The sequence below is a fragment of the Streptopelia decaocto genome, assembly GCF_964273445.1.
Source record: "Streptopelia decaocto genome assembly, chromosome: 3".
Taxonomy (NCBI): Eukaryota; Metazoa; Chordata; class Aves; order Columbiformes; family Columbidae; genus Streptopelia; species Streptopelia decaocto.
Window position 1 is genome coordinate 15,754,762 of NC_138656.1, and position 26,229 is coordinate 15,780,990.

Consider the following 26,229-nt stretch of genomic DNA (forward strand, 5'->3'; position numbering starts at 1 on the left):
ACAGCCCATGTTGTGAACATGTCCTTTAAAAAGTTACAGAAAAGGGCTAAATGAAAGGAAAGATGAAAGCAGCAAGAACATGAGAATCATACTCCAAAATAAGAGAAAGCTTTATAGATATCTCAGTCTTTTTCCTTGTGTTAACATCAGAGACACCAGTATTGTTTTGCAGAGTATGATGAGAGAAGCAAAGAAAAACAAGGTGGTCTTATTAATTTTGATAATTTTATCATGAGAAAAAGAATATTAATTACATCAAGTGTAATATATATCAGTCCTGAAGTTCATTTAGCTCTCTCTACCCACCCCCAGAGAAGCACGACAGTAACATGATTCAGGGTGAAGTGTAGCTTCATCTGGAAGATGTATTTGAGCCTTTGTTTAGTGGATGCAATTTGGTATTTGTAGCGGTCACATTTCCAGCATGTGTGAAGTATATTCCAGATGCCTTGAAAGCCTGGCCCCTTCTTTTCCCAGGCACAGTATCAACTTTTTCAGTAACGGATCTGACTCGATGGCAGTGTTTAGAGCAAATTGCATGCAGTGTGCTTTCAGCTCCGACATTCAAGTCATATATATAATGTTTGTGGCACAGACATTTATCTCTTCATGTAGTAGCTGCTGAGTGAAGGAAGACAGTCAGGGAATCACCCACGGCTGCAAAGATGATGTCCACACCTCCAGCTCATTTTGTGAGAAAGAATCATTCCTTGCTCTGCAGGCCAAGCCGTCAGATTCCTTACTCTTTGCAACTATTTTTTAATGTTCCCTTAAAGAAAAGTGGTTCCTGGATTGGTGCTTTGGGTTTTTGCATTTGTTTGGGGTTTTGTTGGTTGGTTTGGTTTTTGGTCTTTTTTTTTTTTTTTTCAATTGTTTTAAAATGAGATTATAAAAATAGCAAACAATGAAACCTGGGTTCTGTGAAGGTCAGTGGCAAAATTTTCGCCAAGTTCAGTGGGATCCAAATGTCACTGTCACTAACAATGTAAGTTTTTGGTACAAGGAAGCAAATCTTACAGTTAGCTGCCACCAAAAATGTGTGTTTCCAGTGTTCCTGCCCTTTTCTGCAATAACACTGGTGTTCATCTGACTCTCTTGGGAGCTAGGGCTGCAGGCAACTTAACTGAGCAAAAGATACTGGTTTAGCTGTCTGACCTGGTTCCCCACAATTACAGCAGCTTAGCTCTAGCTTGAAAAACACGCTGTCAGTAGTGTAATATTTGTGTTTTGTCTTCCCTATGTTATCTTATTAGCAAAAGCATTTATTTTTTTTCCCCATTTAGGAATACTTCAATTAAAATCTAGATCACCACTGACTCTGCTGATCAGTCAAAATTTCTGAAGCAAAGTAACAAATTACCAAAGATTTCCCCTATCACACATAAAACCAGGTTCAATTACTCCAATTAGAAAAGAAAGAAGCAGAGGTGCAAAGGTGACTGACAAATGTAGAAGTGGGGAGAGGTAGGACTGGACTGACAGCTGAATTAGCAAAAGGAGAAAGGATCCATATTGGGAGAGGAGGAATACTATAAGAGGAGCAATACGACTGAAATTGTTAAAACATACTAATAAAGGGAGTAAGAGCACAGGCATGAAGACTGCTAAAAGCATTAAGTGATATATTGGTTTACATTTTCCGTTTTAGCTAAAATTAAATTTAGTTTTGTGGAAAATGATTTCACAAAAGCTTCTTATTAAACTGTGTGAAATATTCCCCTCAGCTCTGCAGAGCATATTAACTTCTAAACCCCATCGATTTGGTACGCTCTAACAATTGGCACTGTGCTACCAACTAACCTATCTCCCTTCAGATTTATGTTGACATTTAATAACTATTGAGACAACAACCCTCTCACCTCTCAACCACAGAAAAAAATATGTTATTTGCGAAACTGCAGTCCTAAGTAGTTAATAGAATTTCTAAATTATTTATATGGCAAGTCATTGGACTTAGAAATAAGCACTGTATTCTGCGCAGACAATGTTTAGCTTCGTAGTAAAACAACATTTTTAGCTGTGGCTAGTGTTTCCTTGCCAGACTATTTTTATGACAAGTTAAGCTAGTTAATGTCCCTTTAGAGGTATTTTAATGCATTATATCTTTCCTTCTGAGGACCTTTGAAATTTCGATATATAGGAAGTAAAGAACCTGGTTTTGCACACCAAAGAGTAGAACAGATACCTTAATAATTTTCTTTTAAACACATTTGAAAGTAGGTTATTGTCTTGTTTCCTCAAACTCAATAAGCATCAGACAGATTTCATAGGACAAATGCAATGGCATGAGTTCGAGATAACAAATGTATCTACTCCACTCACAAGCACCACACCTCTCTACCACGTCTCAGTGTGTTGTGTGTGCAGGTCGCAGCTCCCGTTCTCTTTGAATCATGATGCCATTTATGATCAAGGAGTGTGGAGTGTGTGTTCGTCAATGCAGCTGGTTTTGTCGTACCTCTGTCATGCAGATTAGATTGTGACTTTGGATATAGATTGTTCCACGTGTTGAAAGTTTGTCACAGAGCTGTAGCAGGGACATGTGCAACCACCTCATACTCCTTCTCTCCCATGGCAGCTCAATTGCTGATGGACATCCCCTGGGGAGCCAGTTCTTGCCCTGTCTTGACAGCAGCCCCTTGAGGCTGCACAGGAAAGGAGCAGGCTGAGATAGGCCCGATTCAGAGCAGTGTGGGTTTGTGCTCAGTCTCTCGCACAAGTTTACGGCAGATTCTCATCCTGGTTTTGCAGTTGGGCTGCACCTATTACACGGGTTCAGCAGAGTAATCACTGAGATTTGTTTCTCAGACGTATTAGTTGTAACGAGATGTTGAAATTCCAGTTCACCAGAATCCAACAATACTGCGGAAAGTCTGCCACAAACAGGTCTACAATGATAGCATGCAGAGTGAAAATTAATATGTGTCCTGTAAATAATTGCATTCATGCCTCATTGCAAATGCAGTAGTTAAACATTCTTATCTTGTGAGTAATTTCCTATTCACAGTTTGGAGGAAGGCATAAATGTAAAGAAAACAGGTTTGGGGTCCTTTTGTTGGGTTTTTTATTTTGTTTTTAAGTCTGCTAATTTCAATTCATGAACACCATGGGAGCCTGCAATTCCAATTTTCTTTTCACAGTATTCATGAAAACTGGGCACTGAAAATAGTCAGATTTTTCCCTTTAAATTTTAAACCACTTAGAAATACAGTCAAGAATAATAGCTTTCTAATCCATTATTACACAATGTAAAAATGTGCTCAATTGTTATTATTTAATGCAAAGTTTTTCATAAGTGGTACAAGAGGCTTTTAAGATAATTTTCTTCTAAGCTGGTCATTGAGGCAATCCCAAAAGGCTGACCGTATGCTGTTGAGAGGAAGGGTTCTGCATCAGAGAAGTTGTTTGAAGAAGGGATCGGTACATCACTAGATGTTTTTATTTCCTCTCTGTGTAATGGCATAGTCTTTGCACTGTCAGTCTTTTTGATTTTCTCTTGTTCCTAATCAAACCATCCTCAACTTACAGATTGTTTCAGGATTTTTTAGGGATTACATTTTTTTCTTAAAACTAGGGATCATTTTTATGAAATTTAATCTTGATTCACCTGTAAGGTATTTAGCTTCTTATTTACAATAAGAAACTTTTTCTGGGATGAAGTTAGTGACTTGTTGACGTTACAGCAGAGACTGCAACCAGAGAAGCAGACAAGGTTACCTGTAGACATACCTCTGCTGCTATGCCAGGAGCCAATGACTCTGTTCAGTTCAGCTGCAAAGATGCTGGGGAGAAAACTGCATCTTCTGTTTCTCAAAGAGCTGGGAAGTAAAGAGCAAGGTTTGTTTAACCTTGTGATCTTCACTTGCTCTGCATTGAGGTCATCTGTTGTCCTTTGCAATAGTTCCTGTCCTGCGGGAGAGGTCAAGATCTGGGTGAATTCCCCTTGGGTATCCCAGTCTTAGTCAAATAAGGATCCTGATTAAATAGAAGGCAGCTGGTTACGGATGGGGATTTGTTTATTTACATCGATTTCAGTAGAAGCATAGGCTGGCCTTTTTTCCAGTGGCCTTTTCCTCCCTGTCTCAGAATAGGACACTTGCTTAAGCATGTGCTTCATTAGCTTTTCCTATATAAAATGCTCACAGACAAACCCATGTCCTTTGTAAAACTTTCTTCATTTATTTGCCTTGAGAGGCCTTGCTAGGTTAAAAGTATATTTTAATGTAAATAGAAGTAAAATAGCAAAAAAGTCATTTCCCTTGCTGAACTGCTCCTTTTACAGAAGTCCAAATAAATGTAACAACAGATGCTTTGGAAATGGTGTAAGTTTAAATAGCAATAATGTAGTTGTTTAATATTCCTCAGACAGATGGGATAAATGAGATAATTGTGAAAGCATTCTTAAAAATAAAAGGATGCCATCAGGTGAAAGGTAGGAGTTTAGGAAACATTGAAAAACATTCCTTACATATTTTTTCAGGATGCAGTATTAAAAGAATGTTTTCCTCTGAGCACACTATTAAGTGTCATTAAGTAGACATTAATTGTAAAGTTAGTTGATGGCATTTGGCCCAAATGTCTGTATTTTAAAGAGAAAGAGCAGTTGTTAGTCCATCAGGTACCAACAGTTTATTCAGTTGCTTTTATTATTTCTCAGACAAAAATTAATTTCCTGAAATGAAATACAGTAAGACTTTGTCCCATTTTCATTCACTATAGAAATACCCAGGAGCCTTTATTCTGCAACAATGCATCATCTCTTGTAAAACAATAAATGACACCCCATGTGTAAAAGAATTTCCGTTTTCTACAATACCTACAATGAAGAAACAGGATCTAAACCAGTCACTGACTACTTTGAGACAGACCACATTTCTTAGTAGGGTGGTATCTACCCTGAAATGAGAAAAAATCTTAGAGCCTTCTGAAGGAAAACTTCAAGATCTCTTGTGTAGTCCTAGAAAATACCAATTGTACCAACTCATAATAAATAAGAACTTTCAGAAAGGGAAAAAACATTAGTAGTTAAAAAACTGTTTGACACGAATGACAGTTTTCTTGAATCTTACTGTGGTGCCTCTGTTCTTTCAGACAAATAAAATGTCACTTTCTGTAAGCACATGTGAGATAACTGCCAGGAAGTGGTGTTTCAACAGTAAGAACACAAATCAATAATAAATAAATTATGAGTAATACCAAGCTAGGGAGGCAACATAGTTCTTTTGGGGGTTTGTAGCTTCTTTTGCTGTGTTTTGTTATTTATAGGCTAATTGTGGATCCTTGTACCTGGTGTCTCCTTTTAATTCTGCTTGTCCAAATTTGTTGAAATTTTTTGATCAGTGTTGATAGTTTGGGTGACATTACCTTTAATGTAGAATCCTTAAAATCATCAACTTCCTATTATGTCTTTAGAGCAGACACCAAAAGTGACTATGGGGCATAGTGTGCTTTTGTGCACCTCGAGCAAGACACTTCTTTAATACACTTCAATAAAATGCTAGTTGTAGGCGAGGCCTGATAAAGCTAACATTATGAATATAATGTAAAACTAGTGTTTAATAATACTTTTAGTTAACATTTGTATTTTACTGACCGCATTTTTAGCCATGCATAATGATGTAATATGTGGTTTCTATAAGCCAGGGTTGATGCTTAATGAGAATGCTCTGCACTGCTCAGTGGGAAACCCTGGTTCACTCACTGCTCTTTTCTTGCTCCTGAGCTCAGCCAAGGCTGGTGGTGCTGAGGCTACGCAGCCTCTCAGGAGTTTGGAAATGCTCGTATAATGAGAGGAACATTGCGTAGACCCAGGTCACTTCATTTTTGTCCCATGACACTTGCTAAGCTAAGATCCTTCTCAGCTGTTGCCACTTAAAGTGATTCTATACAAAGATCTGCCTCTCCTCCTTCTGCAAAGTGCAAAAAAGAAGAGAGATCATGGGAAATGTGTAAGCATTGTGTGTGCTGTGAGCATTTAACCTAGAAATTTCTCCTAGAATTAGGCTTTCATTCCACATGGCTGTGCAAGGGGATAAAATGTGCCAGACCACACAATAGTTCCTATCAAGAAGACTTTACAGTCTGAAGACACAGGTCAGATCAGTGCATATCACAACTGAAAAGACCAGAGCCTGGCCTGAGAGGTGGGTTCTTAGAAGGCTGAGCCCTTGCTCAGTGCAGTTTGAGAGTTTTTTCTGGACATAAAGGGTTGCCCAAAGGAATGCCTGGTATTGTCATCAAGGACAAAAAGAGGGTATGGGAGAAGTTGAGTGAAAAAGCGTTCTAAAGTGTAGCCATATTCAAGGAAGACTGTGAATTGGAAAAGAGAAGGTCAGGTTGGATAGCTCTCTAAAAAGTAATAAAAATAAATATAATGTGAGAAGGAAAGGAGACACTGAGAAGCTTGCTGAGGGGAGACTAAAGAGCTGAGGATACCTTATTTGTAGCCAACTTATTGGCTGCTGTCATTTATTATTAGGAGGAATTTTGTTTTTTTCTTCCATTCTGTTTGGTAGTCAGACTTATCATCACTGTCTTCTAAGTAAGTACTGTAGTGTCACTTTTTGCTCTTTACAGAAGGAGAGAAAAAGAGAGGGAGGGAATGAGAGAGGGAGATCCTTTCTTCCAAGATGATTGTGTTCTGGCATTTAAATTGTGGCACGCCTGTTATTCCAGATTATTTAGACATTCTTTGCTGAGTAACAGTATTTGGAGAAATTATACTCTTGAAGGCTAAAAAGATATTTTCCTTGCTGTCCTTTTCCTTATTTAAAAGCCTGTTTACTTGTGCTGATAGACCTGAAAATGGAATGGGCTGCAAACCTAAATGTTTTCACACCAGTAGTATAGGGTATGTTGATAAGGCAGCCCTGACCTAGTGAGTGCAATTAGAAAGATACATGTTTGTAGCAGGTAGATATGACTGACTTCTCAATGTGCAAACTCAATAATAACCTCTCCCTTATTTCTTTATCTACCTACAGCAAATCCTACCAGGGCAGGAGGAGGAAGGGAGTACCCTGGCTCATCTGAGGTGATTCGTGAATCCAGCAGCACGACAGGGATGGTAGTTGGGATCGTGGCGGCAGCGGCGCTGTGTATCCTCATTCTCCTCTATGCTATGTACAAGTACAGGAATCGAGACGAAGGATCTTATCACGTAGATGAGAGTCGAAACTACATCAGTAACTCAGCACAATCCAATGGGGCTGTGATCAAGGAAAAGCAGCCCAACAGCGCTAAAAGTTCCAACAAAAACAAGAAAAATAAGGATAAGGAGTACTATGTCTGATCTCAACATCTAAAAGAACGCTTGTATAGAAATAGTCTTCATTTTATCTGAGACATAATACAAACTTATTTACTTTACTTTTTATGAAGCACATTCAAAAACAAACAAACAAAAAAGACAGGGAATGCAATCAGAAAGGAAAGACTGTTTTTAAAAACAAGCATTTCATGCTCTTGTTTTTCAGAAACAGGAGCTGATAAATTCCCTAACATCCACAGTGTTTTCATTTACTCTGCCTGTCTTTATGTTGCTGGAACATTTCTGAAAGACAATGATGACACCACGATTCATAAAGCAAGGAGTATTACTACAACATCAAGGCACAATATGAAACAAAACAAATTAAAAAAAAAAAAAAGGAAAAAAAAAAAAAGAAAAAAGAAGCTACCTATGATTCTGGATTTAGCCAAAGTGCTAGCGCTTTCTTGAGAAGTAAGTTAGTCTTATTGTCAGAGGAGACTGTCATTATATATGGTGACTCAACAAGCAAACATAAAGAGTTTGCCGTCTGGTGCAGTGAAGCAGTGGTTGGAAACTTGTATTTGAAACAAGTACTGGCTTTTCTGAAGACTTACGTAGAAATACTTTCAAAAAGCCCCTTTCTGGTTGTGAGGAAAATAGTATGGAGGCCTTATTTTCAAAAACAAAAACAAAAATCTGGAATATAAGGCACATTTCCACAAAAAAAAAAAAAAAAAAGAAAAAAGAATAAAAAAAACCAAGAGGGTATAGATGCAATCAATGGGAAATTTTCATGCACGCTTAATATGTTATTACATATGTTTATATAAAAACACATCTATATGTGCTTTCTGGACTGTGGTAAGTGATGTTTTATAGCCTGTTGTATAGAAAATGCAAACTATATCTGCTCTTCAGCCATTTTTGGTAAACTCAATGTTATAAGTGTTGCTAGGTATAGAGAGTTTTATGACATCTGGAGCAACAGACATACTTCAGGTTTTTTGCAGCCATTATAAATTGTCCCAGAATTCTTCCCCTTTTTTTCTTTTCTTTTTTTTTTTTTTTAAATATAATTTACAGTGTAGTGGTTATACTAAGGGGGATGTGTATGAATGTATATACGAGTCAGCTAATTTTTTTCTTACCTGTACAGCCTCTATTCTGTTGCAGTTAAGTTTTAGTAGTTTGTATGAAAGAAGTGGACTAGAAAGCAAAAATATATCTCTACTGTAATTTGTCTTCTCCTTCCTATCCCCATCTCTTGCTCCTGATATGCATCGATGAAGTTGATCAGAATGACCAATTTTCCTAGACATATACATTCATTAATTAGCTAAATATTTAGTGACTTAAACTGGCCTTCAGCTTCCAGTCAAAGCTTCACTATTGGAGAGCATGGTTTGCCTTACAGAAACCTTGTTCTTAAGAAATTATGAGAATGATGAGTTTCTTGAGAATCTTAGGAAGTATCATATAGTGTTTTTCTGACATTCAGTTATATGAACGACAGCTACTACAGCATTGAGTGGTAGAAGATCTACAAAGACCCATTTTAATTATCCAGGTTGATTCTACTGCAGAATTTACCCCTTTCTCCAAAAGGAAATGATCTTCAGGTGCACGATAATATTTTTCAATGGTGGGCATTTTGACATACAAAAAGTATTTTTAGCTAAGTTTATTGTGTAGTATTGCAAGACATCATAACCAGAAAAAATATGAGTTTATCATGTTTTAAAGTAGCACATAGCTTTTCTTACATATATAAAACATTAATGTATTTTAGTTAAGCATACTAAATATAATGCTGTAATTTACATGTTAAAGGGTTTTTTTGTAGTATTACTTCATTAGGTTCACAGCAATAAATCATAACATAACATTTTATTTACACGGAAGTTCAAAGGGAATGCGTTAGACGGAAAAAGGATAGTTCAATAGAAATCAACCAAATCACTGGAAGGCCTCCTGGGAGGGATATAGATGTTCACACTTTACAGACAGGAAGGAGGAATTTAAAATTAGCTTTGAACAGCAGGCACACAACGTTTTGTTGTGTGTTATTCACTGTAGCTGATGGAAAAGGCTGAAAACTGGTACAGCTGTCTATCTGGGAGTCAGAGCACTTTAAACGTACATGTAGTTGACATGAAAAGACCTCTCTTGAATGTTGCCAACCACATCGAGATGTGTCATGTTGCATTTGTAAAACACTTTTTTTTAAAATTTTCAGTAACATTTACGCAAAACTGAGAACAGGCTCACAAAATCCATCTGATGTTCATTTCTTAGATTGTCATTTACCTGTGGCATTCATACTTTCTCCCACCTTTACAAGGCAGCTGTGCTCAGGGAACGGCAGGGTCAGGTTTACTGGAGGTCATTGCTGGAAGCAAGAGACTTCATCTGGAGGGGGGAAAGAAGAAGTTGAAAGCCAGGTGGTGTTCAGATTTCAGTGCTTAAAGATATGTGGAAGACCAAGAGTAATCTGACGACAGGAGATTGGACATGACAGAATATGGTTTGGGCAAGATGAAATTGTCTTTTCTGCTTGGTATTGATCGCATTAATGAAATAGCGTGGTCAGGTCAACTTCCAGGCAGTTTGGTAGATTAATCTTTAACTAAATCCATACATCAAGGAAAAAAAATCTGCTACTACCAGAATAAGCAAACGCAATTTTAACACTGTTTCTGAAGGTTCTCCTTTTTCCTCTTTAATTTCATAATTTAACAAAAAACAAATATGGATGTATCAGAAGTGCCAGCAAGTGGATTTAAAATTCCTTTATGTTTAAAAACAGCAGCAACAACAGACATAAACCACTACCTAACATAAAATTGGATCCTTTCTCTATAATAACCTAATTTGTTTGACTGCGATGGTTTCATTTCTATGACTGTATTGTGTTGCCTTTTTTAACAAAACACTAAATAACGTGTGAAACTTTCAACCCTAAGACATCAAAGAGAGGCCCAATGCCCCTAACCTTATAGTGCTTTCTGTGATAGATATTTACGATTTTTTTATTTGTTGCAAGGCAAATTTATTCATTATTGGAAATGCTAAGCAAGTGGAATTTACTGTTTTGTTAATAAAAATGTTTCTTAATACAAATGCTGGCTTGTTTCTTCTCTTGTCATTAGATCTGGAGTATCTGTTCATCTGAAAGTGGTGGGAAAAAAAAAATGGTAAATTTGTATGAAGTTACAGGCATCCATGTCAGTAAAAAGTGACCTCAGAGCTCTTTGTACACTTGAGTGAAAACCTTCAAGTCTTTTGTTCAACTGCCCCAGTCAGAAAAGCATGAATTACATTAATGCATTGTTTGGGTTTGCATAGAATTACTTCATTTGAAGTTTCTAGCTTTTTGGGAGTTTATTTTTGGTTTATTATTTTTTTTTTCGAATCTTGATGTCCCTTCCCTACCCTCACACCCCATCCATTAATGGAAAAAGAACTCCCTTCCTTTTCCACCACTTTTTTTTTTTTTTTTTTTCCTGGTGGAAAGAAGTTGGCAGAAAATAAGAGAGTGGGATGAAAAGTTAAAGCTGAAAATATTTTCTCTTGTCTAGGACATGGTTTAAAAATTAATGGAAAAATGAACATATTTCAGGTCCTTAAAAACGTTACTAGATAATAATTGCAAAATTTCAACTGGAGCTAATCCATTACCTAAGTACTTTCCTATTTACCATGGCATTTAAATTCATGGCTAACTTCAAGCAAATATCTAATCCTATTGATTTAAGCAAGTGTCTAAAGTTGCCTAAATGTATTGCTGAATGGGGATGGAGTTAAGCTTTTGGATCTAAACTCCAAATAGAATTTAAGTATGTATCTCCTTTAATCACATCAGTAGCTTCTTTGACTTCAATGGGATTTATTCATTTGCTTAATTAGGTATAGACTGAAGTATTTTAGATAATTTAAGTTTGAGAATATCTGGAGGAAACAGCCCCTATCTTCCATTGGTATGAAAGAGTTCATAGTTAAACTTACATTCTAAACTGCTTTATACTGGGATTAGTAATTTTTTTTGTGGTTACGCGTGTGTGTTTAAATGAATACTGAACATTCCATTTAGGAAAATGCTTTATACACATTTAAAAGAGCTATAATGATAGTGATTTTTGTTCTACTAAAAACCGAACAACCAAACCAAACAAACAGAAAACCACACACAAAACCACTTTTTAATTCTACACTGTATTTGCTCAGTTTTTTCTTACATCTATACTGTGCCCTCTCTTTCACCGCAATAGTGATGGCCTCTCAGTACCTGCATCATCCATCATCTGCTACCTGCTTTAAGTGATGGTCTCCATAATCAGTCATCACTGTGAGCAAGTATCTAAAACCTTCAGAAATGAGGAAAAAAAGAGAAAAAACTAAACAAACCCTCCAAATGCAACTTAGAACAAGAGAAGTAGAGCACACATGCAGGCTGCAAGTGACAACTTGTGTTTGTTATTTACTCTAATATGACTTCTTTATAGTTCAACAAAACAGTTTTAAATTGAGTATCTAGGTATGATTTTCATGCTGATTATAGAAATTTGATTCTAGGTTCAGTACAGTCCTGGTTAGAGGTGCTTGGAAGCACTGCGCTGCGGTAAGCCAGATTTCTCAGTACAATTTTATCTGGAATAAAGGCTATTTGCTTTATTTTTAAGCCCTTGCTTTGTTAAAAAGTCTGTAAGTATTTCAGCATTAAAATGTTTCTAGCCCTAATGGGAGTGGGGAGAAAGAGAAATCCATAAAGCATTTAAATCAATTTATGAATTGATGAATGCTTGGGGATGATAAAATTGCTTGCCTGCCAGCCTCTTATTTGGATGGATGGTCTGTTCCTCCTTTGGTTGGTCATTGCTCTCCAGGAAACCAGAAGTATCCCCCCTGGGTTAAGCTTTGAGCTAGAAATGTCATTGATATGGGTGTTCTCAGTTTTGTGAGGTACACAGCCAGAACTCACCCAGTCTTTTATGGGCTTACTTTGGAGGCTTCTCCTTACTCAAGGTCTTTGACACACTTCAGCCAGCACCTCTGACCTCTGGAAAAGAGAGTATAGCCCCACGCCTTTCTCATTGACTCTCCACCATACAGATATCTTCATTTGATGTTCAGAACAAGCAGTTTCCCATATGACACTGATCCTCCAGTGGGGTTGAATTGTGGTAGACTTTGTATTTTTTTAAAGCAAAGACATGGTGACGTAAGGAGTAGAGTTATTTCAAAGAGCGTGGGATTCTCAGTGATTAAATTGCCTTTGGGGACAGTAATTTCATGCTGGCATACACTTGAGAGGTTTAAAAATCCAGGCCAGTAATTCTCTACAGCATCCTTTCGGTAAACAATAAAGACATAACTCGTTTGTCAGTGAGCTCAGGAATAGACAACACTGGTATCAAAATGTGAATGCATCGGTCTGGTTACAGGAAAGAACACAGGAAAATGGAATTTTGGCAGCCAAAAATAAACACCGGTGTGTTGGCCTGACTCTTACGAGCAAGTCCAATTACAAGCCAGTAAGTATTTATTGGATGATAAATAGCAAAATACTTCTATTAGTCATAGTTTGGGATGCAGTAGGCTGACAAAACTCAGGCACAGCCCCTGTGGCCACATCAGCTTTTTCAGTCCTAGTTGCTGTTAAGGTGCCCTCCAGTCTGGGGGACTGGGCAGGTTTTACACAAACTGCTGTGCACACCAGCTGATCAGCTATTTCCAGATAAACCTGCCTTTTCCCTTTGAAATTAAAATACATTTTCTGCCATAAGTACAGTAGGTTGCTTCATGAGACAAATTAAGTGACTCCCAAAACATATCACATCCCAGGAAGCATCATATGAAACAGAAACCAAACTGTGTGGCTGGGGGCCAGCCGCATGGCTGCAGGTCTGGGGGAGAAACCTCCATCCCGCTCAGGATGAGAGGTGGTGGCAGCCCCTGGGTGCAGCAGACACCTGAGCCTGGCCATGACTTCACGTTCTGTGTGTACAGTGATGGAGGCCAAGGGCAGGACACCAGGCGACATGAATGGAGAAACCCTGCATGCTGGGACAGGCTCAGCTTGTGCTCCAGAGAAGGACAGTGAGGGGCCAGGGCATGAGGAAGGGCTTACAGTCCCTGTTGTTGTCCCTAAAGGGCTGCCCTTGCTTTCACTCCCACTGCACTCTGAGTGTATACTCTGCTAAAATAGCAGGTCACTGTGTGGAAGGACCCTGTGGTGCAAGGGACATTTTCAAGTCCACAGCAAGCAGAGGTCAACATGCAGCATCTAGCCAGCATGTGGTCATGTGTGGCCCCTCCGACCAATGCTTCAGTCAAGGCTGTTGAGATGTTGAGATACAAGCATTTCCTTTTTTCTTTTTTTTTCTTTTGAGCTCCTGCAGCTCTTACAGCCATAGCAGGACTGAAGCCCTCAGAGCCACATGACCCCAGCAAGCAGTGTTTCGGGAACTGGTAAAACCCCACAAAGATGGGCAGCTATGCAGCTATGAGGAGGGAAGACACAATGGCCAAGCCCCCCAGCCTGGTATAAGTACAGAAATGGGGAGAAATTCAACTGCAAGGGTCTCACAACCAGGACTGGGTGCAGAACTTTTCACAAGACTCATGGCCTGGTGAAGCTGAGGTGGGTTTTGGTGGGAGCAGGCCCAGGTTTTCCTTAGCTACCATAACCCTCAAAGAAATAAAAAATGTAGGTTTCTTAAAAACATGGTGGCATATAGAGTTTAGTTATTATATTTGGAGTTAGTTTACTGTTTCTTTAGAGCTAGGCATGCCTATGTTTCACACCAGAAGAAGGTTGGGCAGCCAAAGGTGCCTAGGCAGCTGCATCCCACAGGCACATATGGGTATCCCTAATTTTCTGGGATACCAGATCTCAAAGACTGAGGGGAGAAAACTGTCTGAGGGGAGATCCAACAACATGCTCTATTAAGCACAAGGGGAGGGGCAGGCTTCAGTACAAGAAAATGTAAAAACCTTAAGGAAGAAAATAATAACACAAACAGCCCCTCAGATCATCTGTGAAAGTCCACCACAGTCTACTACTCAGCTTATCAGGCTTACAGGTGGGTTTTATTCCTTGCTGATTACATGTGGAGAGTTAGCAGCCTTCTTACACCTGCCTGTCAGCCCCACCTGGCAGGAGAGTTGTCATCCTAGTGAGTGCAGAGCTTGCTGTAGTTACCAGACCCTTCACACCACACGTGAGCTAATTGTACGAAGATTTTGCCTTAGCTTCAGGCATTGCTGACAACCGATACAAACCAAGAAGTCACATCAAGGCAAAATTTAAAGGTCAGGACCACTTCCTTCCCTGCCTTCTGGGTTTTTACTAACTTTCATTTGATTTGCAGAGGAGGTCTAAGGCACAGGACAGGAACATACTCCAATGAGACAAAGAAGAAGAAAAAAATATATAGACAAGCAGACTTTGTCTTATGCTGTCCAGCAAATCCCTGTATAGTAAGCAGAAGATTTTTCAGGTAATTAATTTGTTTGAAATTTGGTTTGTTGATGGATGGTGCTTGAGAAAAGCAAGTTTGCGTTCTGCTCTGCTCTCCTGAAAGCTAAGTTTGTTTAGGAGCTCATTTATACCTGTCTGCAGGCTCTTCTTAGGGAAGTTTTTCAAAATGCTGATAGCACAAATATAACAGTTGTTACCTAGACCAGTTTTTCACCTGCTCTAAGAGCTTTGTCTAGGTAAGTGTTGTAGGATTTCACTTGAAATTAAGGTTATATCTGCATCAGAAAGTATGGCTCAATAAGAGCACTTTTACCAGGCAAATTGGTCAGTGCTGAGGACCTGACCTCCATGTCGCATTTCAGGTTTTTCTTCAAACCAGTTGTAGTCTGGTCCCATGGAGTGAGTGCCAATTAGTGGTTAGGTGGCATTAAGCATGTTTATGGAGCTCATATTATTTAATCTGCAAAGTGTCCAGTTTCTTCATGCAGAGTGCTCTGTGTAGGTAATTGAAGTGTATAAAGTAGGAACAGCAGGAGTTGCTTCAGAACGGTACCCTGATCTTAAATAAAACTTTCCTGTTGAAACACACTTTGTGCATTGCTATACGCCAATTCAGTATAATAAAACTAGGCTTTTTTGAATATGAAGTACCCAGCTCCAAATGAAAATTGCTATAACACACGAAGTCCTTTCTGATACTTTTACAGGATTTGGTGTGTTTACAATTCCGGCCCTCATCTTCCTTTTTTAACCACAATCTCCACTTCCTAGCATTGCCTCTACCCATTTCCTTAAACCTAAAGAAATAATGGATTGAAAGACTTATTTCCTTTAAATATATTCAGAAAAATATGGAAATATTTTTAGATAGGCACTGTATGAGGAAGCTGTGTTACCAACAGTGCAATTATTAACTTATAGAAACATGCTGTAAGCAAAACTGCTGCTGCTGGAGCTCTGGATGGAGCAGGTGCACTGGAAGAAAAGGCTGGGGCAGAGATGGGTTTGGCCACTGCTCAAAGAGACAGAACTGCACTGACCAACCCTAGTCGTTGGGAAACTCTACATCCAGATTTTGCAACACAGATCTGCTTTTAACCGAAGTTTTTGACTGTCTTCTCTAACCTAGTTCTCACCAAAATAAATTATTTCCTGTAAGGGAATTAATCATAAACTGTTTCCTGATTTAGTCCGTATTAAAAATACCATGAGAAACCACAAGAGATTGGACTACATTTTGAGATCTTTGCCTGTATCTTCTGCAGACAGGAAAGTTGCCATTTCCATTAAGACTGAAACTTTGTTGCTGCTTTTAACTAAAGAGTGATTACACTTCCCTCTAGCATACTGCATAATATTATAAGCGTTTCATACAAGTATTCTGAATAATCATCATTAATGCTTTTAGATTTCTAAGTGTTAGGCATCAAAGACTGACAATAAAGACTGATAAGAGATTTCTAATTCTGAATTCTTTTAAATGACCATATTTGTGTTTAAGTGGCTGCTTATAAGCTTTGCCTAAGTTCCAAAAAACAATCTTGAGATGTCTATTTTTATTATTACATTGTAGCAAAATTTGATCGCTAAATATAGAAAGAAACATTTCCTGTTAACATAAGCTTGTTCAGAAACAGTTCATTTTCAGTTGAAAACAGTTCAATTTGGCAACAAGAATATGATTTCAGAGTTTTTAGACATATTAAGTGAGTTCTTGGTATCATCTAAGCTAATTTAGGAAATTTTAGAGACTTCATTGTTGAGCTGAGTCTTGGTGGGAGTTACCACACATAATGAGTGAAGATTTCAGTGTATATGAATAAAGTTTTGGCAACAGCCTGATCTCACATGCTGCCAGGTCTCTGTTTGTTATGCTGCTCTGCTCCTCATGTGAAAACTTTCAGTGGTTACCCATCCATAGGAACCATTACACAAACTCTGCTGTGCACCAGGAAAGTCCCTGTCTCAAAAGCAGAATTTGGCATTAAGATACACTCTGTTTGAGGCAAAACTCTCATTAACCTCAGTGTGAGCACGGATTTCATCCTGAGTACGTAGCACCCCAGATAAATCAGTATCTAAGAAAATGCTACATAGAGCAGATTGAGAGGAAGAATACAGCCCTGCACAAACATCCTGAACACAGAATACAGAAAACCCAATCCAAAGAACCTAAAACCAATCTCCTAAAATGGACTGTATGCTGGTGTGGATACATAACTTGGTTTTGCAAAGTCCTTAATGGGCTTTCGTAACTCACTTTTAGTTCTGCAGACTATCGAGATGTGAAAGTCTTGATGTTACAGCAATAAATAATGCAGCCTAACAAAATAGGACTGTACAAACAGGACACTTCAATTCTCAAATTGTTTCCAAAAATTGTGCAAGGGCTATGTAATGAAAGTGGAATAAAGATCTAACAGTAGGACTTTGTGATAATAGGATAGAACAGCAAAGTGGTGAAGGTCACCAGCCACGGTAGTTGCAACTGTCTGGGAAAATAAAAAAGAAAGGAAAAGAAGGAAAGGAGCCAAATGGCTCTGAATATCTCTGATCAACAAGGAGATTTTTTGCTTTTGTTGTACTTTTGTAAGGCCTTCAGTTCTATAAGCATTTTGGGGATGTTTGCAGTGCTTTAAATTATGACTGCTAGATAGGGAGATAAGACAGCCTAGGATTTGCAGTTGCGTGGCTGTGGCATCCCTGAGCTAGGCGTAAGTTATCTGCTTCAGCTGCTGATCAGCTTCTCACAGCTCTGTGCTGCTGCAGGCATGCAGCTGCTGGCAAGTTTAACTTCAGCTCAATACCTGCATGCTGCAGTGCCAGCCCTCAGGACTGTTTGCCACACTACCCGGGTAGAAGACTCACAATAGAGTTGAGCGATACACCATGCTTGCCAAACCTGGGATAGAATCGTAGAATCGTAATGTCCTGAGTTGAAAGGCATGCACAAGGATCATCGAGTATAACTCCTGTCCCTGCACAGGACAACCCCAAAATTCACACCATGTGTCTGAGGGCATTGTCCAAATGCTTCTTGAACACTGTGAGGCTTGGGGCCGTGACAGCTCCCTGGGGAGCCTCTTCCAGTGCTCCAGCACCCTCTGGATGAAGAACCTTGTCCCAATATCCAGTGTCTCCTGGTACATCTTCTGGCCATGGGTGTGGGGAAGTGGAGTCAGGGTCTGCCCTGGGGGGAAAGGCAGAACTCCTGTGGAAACAATGGGAAAACATGAGCAATTTCATTCCTGCCGGGCTCATTCAGTCTCCACTGCGGGGTGGTCCCAGGGCTCCACTTGAATTTGATTCATGAAGTCTCATCTTCCTTCAGATGCTTATTGAACATTGTCAGCTGGAGTTCTTTGCTGAACAGCCACATTTCTTTACTACTCCCACTATTATCCTCCAGGAATTTTTGAAATGCAGAGAAGTGCTTTTGCCACTGCATATGCTTTTCCCCTATGGGTTTTTTTTAAGCTTTTTCTAAGGCTGGGAAAGAGCAATCAAATGCTATCAGTTTTGAGTGAAGTCATAATCATATTTCAAATTCTTATGTGATGCAAACACGTTTCAAATAACTGAGCATTACAATGGTAAATAATTTTAATTGGAATTTTTAAAAAAATTGTGAAAATTTGTATGAAAGGCCTCTTAAAAATAAACCAACCAAACAAAAACCTACAACAAACATATTAATACTGTCCAGTCAGTCTTTCTGTTGCTACAGTGGTGTCCATTCCAAGCACTTAAAGTGTATGAACCATACTACAAAGCCTAAGACTGTAATTAAAATAGGAGTATTTACAACATATGAAATGTTAGTGTGAGTAGGGAAAGAGGAAGTCTCTTCTTCCAAGATTTTTTCTCCTTGTTAAAAGTTAGATAATTGTGTAGATTAATTTCACCAGCATATTGTCATTATTGAATATTTAGAGAGATTTTCTTTTCCTAATACACCTCTGCCTATGTAAGTATAAATGTGAAAAGGAATCATAGATTCTAGAACATCTACTGCTCAAACTGGTCTTGCTTCCTATACTAGCATATGTATTTTCAAAAACATACACATCCCCCTGTGCATACAAGTATAACTGTTGCCATGCTGGTATGTTCAGTGGGAGAAAGGAAGAAGACTACTGCACTATAGTAAATACATCATTATTTACTTGAATTTTAGGTTTAAGCTTGCACACTTCAAGAATAGAAAACTTCCTGATTATCCAGTTTTCCTGTGTATGCAGTAGGAAATGAAAGTAGGAATGAAAGGAAGATGCTCTTGATTAATAAAATTCCACTTAGAAGCAAAAGTTTATATCCACTACTGGACCACCACCAAACATCAGAGCCATCACAGAAGTAGACAGTAGTGTCTCAGGGTGGCCCAGGGCATGTGTCTTCAGGTTAGCCCATGGATATATAGCAGATGCAACTTTACAGAAGTTAGTTGGTTGGATTCCAGCCTTGCTCAGAGGCATTTTATGTCACCATAACTCTGCAGACTTCATTGCAGTTTTTCATGATTGCATTAACATGAAACTGAGCTCGGCAGTATATGTCCATGTCACTGGAATTTACAGTTCAGACCTTCCTTCAAGCTTGCACAATGGAGAAAGGCATGCTTCCTCATATTTTTATTCCAGAGGGAATGAAAGTTCCATTTTTACAGCACTACAACACAAAGAACAATAGATATAATCAAAAGGTTCTTTTATATCTTCTTTTTTTTTTTTTTTTTAACCTTATTAGAAAAATCAGCTGTTCTGCAGCACTGGTCCTTGAAGGTATTCATATAACATTACTTTGTTATTACAGCAATAAACAGCACTGACAGTACCAAGCTACAGATGAACTGTGCCCTTTTGCAAAACCAGATCAGAACTAAAATGGTCGTGATGAATCTGTTGTATGTAAAGTTGGTGGAATTAATAGGTGAACAGGACAAATTATGTAGAAATAAGGAAGAAACTCTTCACTATGAGCATAATGAGGCACTGGAACAGGTTGCCCAGAGAAGTTGTGAATGTCCCCTCTCTGGAAGTATTCAAGGTCAGGTTGGATGGAGCTTTGAGCAACCTGGTCTAGCGGAAGGTGTCCCTGTGGCAGAGTATTTGAACTAGATGATCTTCAAGGTCCCTTCCAACCCAAACCATTCTATGATTCTACAGAAACACAATATAGGAAACTACCTTATTTCACATAAAAGCTTCTGTGGTGCTTTATAACCCCTCAAGTCAAAACAGGTGGGAATATGTACCAAACCGTCAGCAATTAAATCAGTCCTTCTAGTTTTGTTTTGCACTGTTCTGCAAAGAGTTGACCTGCCTCACGTTTAGGGACTGAGGCAGATCTCTAAGCAAAGGGTAGCAGGTAACTATTTTCACAGTAGTAGAAAGGACTGTGCCTAAAGGAAAGACAGAATTTTCCCAAGGGTCTTGGTGTAAAAAAGATAATGTAAACTGCCTTCTCTTGGTTCAGCTGCTTTTTGCTGAACAGACCTGCTCTGCTTTTTTCTGTGCTTCCTTTGGGGATATGCGTTAAAGGCACAAGGTACATAGGGGAATGAGGGCAATCTCAGATTTCTTTTTCCTCCTTGCCCTTCAGTTCTCCTCCTCCTTCTATGAAAGAGACAGGATCTCTATTCTTGCCAATGCACCCTCAGAATAAATACTAGATTTGAGTTATTTCAAACCCTGAGCCCTTATAAACACCTTAATGCAGTTCAGCTTTCAAAAGTACACAGTGATGTGAGCTATTATGTGCTGAGCTCTTTAGAAAAGCTGACCATAAGTTCTATTTTATTTACTAAGACCAAATCCACACTACTAGTGTTTGTGATGCACAAATACTTTCATAAATTGTGCCAACACATTTCCTAGCAGGGAAGCTGCTTATACTGGGCAAAATGTCTTGTGGAAGGAGAGGTTAAAAAGAAATGAGGGATAAAATAACAAGCACAAAGCATTATATTAGTGTAACTGTATCTAACTTAGGAGCCCCAATATCAGCAATTGAAGCTTCTTCCCCTCTGTCTTTGTCTGTACAGGGTGAGAAAGGAGCGTATCCCTAGAACAATACTGCTCTGTCAAGGATAGCTTCATATTGGCTTTGCCTAAGCAAAAGCAGGATGAAAACTAGCAGAGCTGCTATGGAGAACTAAATTACTGAAGTACAATGCCAATCTATGTTGGACTAAGGCCATAGGATGGGATTGAGTTACAGAAGCTCATTAAAGCTATTATGTATTAACTGAGCCACTATATACATGTGTGCATGCTCTGAGATTGCCTGAAGAGCTGTCTTAGCTTAAGCAATAATGAATGAGGCTGAGTCTTGTGCACTTTTGCCTTGACTTCAGGGGAGGACCCCCGCCCCCAACAAAAAAAAAAAAAAAAAAATAAACACCAAAAAAACCAAAACCAACACCAAGCAAACAACAACAGAACCCCAAACAAACAAGCAAAGCAAAAAAACAACCAACCAACCAACCAACCAACCAAAAAAAACTGATGGAGAATGATGTCAGCTGAGGAGACAGGTGGTAACTTGTTAAGCTGTCCTGACTCATCTATGTTAAATCCTCTAACCTGCCCCCTTAGCTGCAGCTAACTAGACTTTTAGACGGATAAAATGATAAATGCAGGCTATATGAGAAAAATAGCTAGCTTTCCAAACATACTTAGCTACTCAAAAACATGCTTGGAAAAAATGCTAAGTTGAGAGAGAGCACTAAATAATTCACTAACTTTTAAAAGTTTTACACTTTCTGTCATTTGTTTCTTAGTCTCTCACTTATTCATCATTATATGGCATATTATTGAATTACTGTCTCTCGCCAAGCTGAAGCAAACTAGTCAATTCTTTATGCTGTTAAGGAACAACACAGAAACAAAAAGAGGTTGATCTCTCTATTATCTCAGTCATACAGTTCAGCCATGATTTCTTTGTACTTTCAAACCATTGCATGTTATTAAAATGAATATTCAAGTGTTGAACACCTCCAGGTTTTGTTCAGTTGTCAGTGTACTTGCAAATTTAAACCTTTCCATTTTACGAGGTCTTTAAAAACATGGAAATAAATGCACAGATTCTTGGAAAGTAGAATAGGATTAATTTCACATAAATTCACTGTATATTTAAATCTCTACATTATAAAAGTCTAATCTAGTTTCTTTTGTAGTCAGCTGATATAAATAAGTACTTTCAGAGTGCAATATACATATCATTTTAGATGTCTGCCTTGAGCAAACCTAAATTCTGCTCTCTGCTGCCTCTTGAGAGAGAGTCTAGACAGCTCACATTACAGGGGTTTTGTTTGTTTTTCAGCTGAAAAAAGCCTACTTAATTGCAGCAAGCTTTTACATATATCCAACATCTTCCATCTGGAAAGTCTTCCACGATTAGTGCATAACCCAAGCTGAATTAGGAAAATAATTTGTCTCCTATTTTATTTGAGTCACAGAGGCTACTTCACCCTTTCTTGTAGATACACTCATCAAAGGGTCATTCCCTTAAAGAATGAAAACACTAGCCCTATGAATATCCTCAACTCCCTGTGTGGTCAGAATGTGTTTTGCTGGAGGCTACTGGCTGATTTGATGGGGATCTAAAGTCTCTGCATCCACCAGTTCGGGTGACTCCCCGTGGTTCCCATGTCCTCGTCCTTGGCCCCTTCCTGAAGTTCCTGTTTTTCAGCTGTCCTTCCTCATTCACAGCCCTTCCTCAGAGAGCTCTTGGTATTGACTGGGGCAGGAGATGCTGCTGCTGCAGAAAGACACCATTCAATAGCTATGTAAGGAGTGCTTAAACTCAGGAAAATTGTCCACACTGTGTCATTATGTTTTGCCTGAAGGAAGCCTGTTCCAGAGCTGGTTGTCATATGCAAGTTTCCGGAGCTTTAATCTTAAATCCTGTAAATCTTCCCCTTTATCTGTAGTGTGAATATGTGGCAAAATACTGGTATGTACAGAACAACGGCCAGCATTTTCTTCTGCAGAGTAGAGAGGCAACAAAAAAAGGCAAGTCTGCTTACTTCTTGTGCATGGGAATTGTAAACACAGACAGTCTGTAATCCCAGGACTGATTTAAGTGGAACTTCATAAGTTTTGGTTTTGATCAAAACAAACAGCATTTCATTTATTGAGTGGCATCACTGGATCGCACTGAACTGCCATTTATCTGATTATAGCAGCATCTGGATTAAACATTTAAGATGTTAGAGATGGGCAAAAGCAGAGGCAATAATATCCAGCAGGTTACAGTGTGCTGGACATCTTGTATTCCCATCCTTTTTTTTTTAAAAAATATTTTTTTAAAAGCTTCTTCCCTTCTGAGCTTAAAATATTAATGACTACAAGCTCTGCTGCATAACTATAAATCTGCAGACAGAGAACAATGTAGATATGCTTATGTCAGTTATGCATTGTTCTGTTCAGTAAACTGTTGTTTTAAGCATACCCAGCTTAAATGAATCTGTGATGAACCTTTTCAGTGTTTAGGTTGTTTTCACTTAGTTTTAAACATTCCTGCATTATAGAACAACCTTTCATTATTCTGTGCTGTAAATACCTCATTCACATCTTTGCATTATCTATTACTATTTAGCCCTTAAAGAAAGAAAATGGAACACATCTCATGAAACTTACAGTTGCAGAGTAAATAAACATTTATTGTGTGCTTCTTTCTCAGACTTTATGGGCTGCTTCAGTGTAATTAGTACACAACATAATTTTCAAGGTCTTGGTTTAAAAAAAAAAAAGAAAGTAAAAGCTTGACAATTGCAAACAGATCTTTTCAGAGAAAGATGGCAGTAATAATTCTTCTACCACCCCTTCCAATAATAACATAGACTATAGAGGTAAATGTGTCTGGCCCTTACAGGTAGCATAATATAATTACTAATGTATTTTAACTTTCCATATGTGAAAAGTAAATGGTATAAGTTAATTCCCACAGTACTTTCTGGAGGAGAAAGATCTTAGGTCTCCCCTTCTAAAGATACATCACACAACTTTCATTTTAATTTCACACTGGTGTAAATGACCAGTTCTTCTTTCTGAGGTATCTCATTCTTGTTTCTTTCAACACCCCCAGCTCAGCTGGCCATTTCAAGCTCATTGCCATTTCTAGATCCCCCAAAACCAGAGTCATCTCTTCTAGTGCTTTTGCCACCTTGACCCCTCCTCTCCTGGTGTCCCCCTGCAGCAACTGCTCTTGTCCCAGTGCCTGCCCAGCACCACGCTGCTGCATTGTGCTCTTCTGAAAGTTTTGACATACAGGAACTGCAGCAAAATAACAAAGTGACAGTGCGTACCAAACATACCTACCCAAAGAGTCCTAAATTTCTATCTTTCCTGGCTACCCAGCAAGCATATCCGATTCAGCTGATGAAACTGCACAAGAACAAATGAGCTCACTGAATTTTGAGACCAATTTTGGCTCCAGTTCTCTCTGCAGCTTCTCATGTCTTGACTGATTGATTGATTGAGTCATCATTAACAGCCTGAACCTTTGAATGAAACCAGTGGGAGTCTTGCCACTTATGCAGCAGCCTGTTCTTGCTGGTAAAAGTTTCCCACATGAAAGTACAATTCACTAACATGTAAAAGGGTAAAAAAAAAAAAAATTCTGAAAGACAGAGATCACAGCTCATAAGTCAATTTAGTACAGAAATCTTTCGCTGAGGCAACTGTGTACAAAAAGGAAAATCTGTGGCTGGTTTTTACATTTATTTTTGCACCCTGATTTCAGTTTGTCTGATTTCAGTTTTTTGCTTGGTAACATGTCTGTGGACAAAGGCAGGGGTGCTTTTGGTGTACCTTGAGAACTACTGCATCCCTCTATTTTTTTCTTCCTATGATGTCTCCTCTCTCTCATTGTCCCCACCATCTCATGTGGCACAGTCATCCTTGGGACCAGTGAGGACAGGTTGTCTTCCCAGGGAGCCATCAGTGCTCTGATTTAATTGTCAGTCCATGGGATATCTGTGGAGAGATGCATGGTGTATGGAAGCAAGTACTGGATGAGCTGTAACAGAATCACTGAAAATGTAATCTGAACCTCCCACCTATCAGAGAAAGGACCTACCACTAACAGGCTGATTAACTTTAGCATCATATATTTGTTTTAACCCCTAAATCCTAGGCTGGACTTGAACATAGAAGCAGACCTTTACAAAGGCCCTTGGGAATGCACTTGGTCTCATATGTTATACTTCAGTGAGCATCATCATTTCTTGGTCATAATGTCAAGGAAAGATATAATTAGATTTATATTAATGTGCATTTTGTAACATATAGGATTATTTTCTGTTTATGCTATTACTGCTTTGGGAGTACAAGCAAAACTGATGAACACATTATTATACCTTTATGAGGGCAAGTTATTCAATGCATGAATGCTAGTGACACTTTCAGTACTGTGCTCACAATGCTTATTCTGATCAGAATGGTTTAAATAATACATGAACTCATGCATATACATATTGCAGCTCAGCTCTTTCATTAGGAGCCTTGCTAAATTCTTTCAGCTAGTCCTCCTGAGTGCTCATATGTTTTCAGGGTGAAAGTCCTTTTATTAGTTGCAGGTAGGTTGCAAAATCTTGCTGAGATATCATTTTAAATTTGTTTGGCTGTGCAACCTAGTTGAACAAGGGCAAATTGCAGACTTTGCTTTTCCTATTCTTCTTGGAAAAAAAAGAATCTTATGTGAAGTGTTTTAATGTATGGAAAAAAAAATCATATGAAAGGAAAAGTGGAAAATTGGATTTGGTAAATTAACATTTTGTGTTGGGACTGCAGTGGTCATTGTTCAGTTCCCTAGAGTTTCTATATGACCTTGGGTAAGTCATGCTAATCTCTCCAAGTCTCTGTGAAGTAGGGTAATGGTTCCTCCTTTACTCTCCCCTGTCTTGTCTGTTTGGCTCAGTACAGATTCTCTTTCAGTATGTTTATACGGTGCCCATCACACCATGGCTTCAGACATATTTTGGAATTTTTATACAAATCAAGAACTAGTAAGGAAAATACTTACAAATTTATATCTTTGGCACTCCAATTAAGGATAATAACTTTAAACAAATATGTTGAAGAATGTGTATTTATACAGAAAGCTCTCGCTCCTGGTGTTTTTGGGCAGAGAAACAAGATTCTGTGTTGAGAGCAGGATGGGATCTGTGCATTAAATACAGCTGGCACAGAGGAATGAATCCATGTTTCGTGCCTGCACTAGGCTCTGTGTACTTTGGAAGTGCTGCAAGAGAGTGAGGAGAAATTCTAGAGAGAGGCCTGATGTATGGCAACTGAGCAAGACTTGGAAGGGATAAGAGACAGAGAGGAATGCAAACAGAGGATCCCTACTGGGAGAATAAGTTATAGTTGATTATGTGTCTTATTTATAAAAGAGTGGAGGCTTGTGTGGCTCTGTTTTTCAAGAGAGTACCTGCCCTTGGTGTCTGCAATGCTCCCTCCACTGAACCTAAATATATGGCTTTGCATTGGAA

At 38.7% G+C, this 26,229-nt stretch overlaps 1 protein-coding gene across 18 annotated transcripts in view; it reads left to right on the forward strand.

Moving 5' to 3' along the window:
- NRXN1 (neurexin 1) overlaps positions 1–10,364 on the forward strand; it is a 728,501-nt gene extending 718,137 nt beyond the window's left edge. For all 18 annotated transcript variants that reach the window (XM_082047389.1, XM_082047384.1, XM_082047394.1 and 15 more), the window contains one exon: positions 6,984–10,364. In XM_082047389.1, coding sequence (XP_081903515.1) covers positions 6,984–7,291 — 308 coding nt within the window. In that variant the 3' untranslated portion in view covers positions 7,292–10,364. The remainder of the gene's footprint in view (positions 1–6,983) is intronic.
- The last annotated feature ends 15,865 nt before the right edge of the window (positions 10,365–26,229 follow it).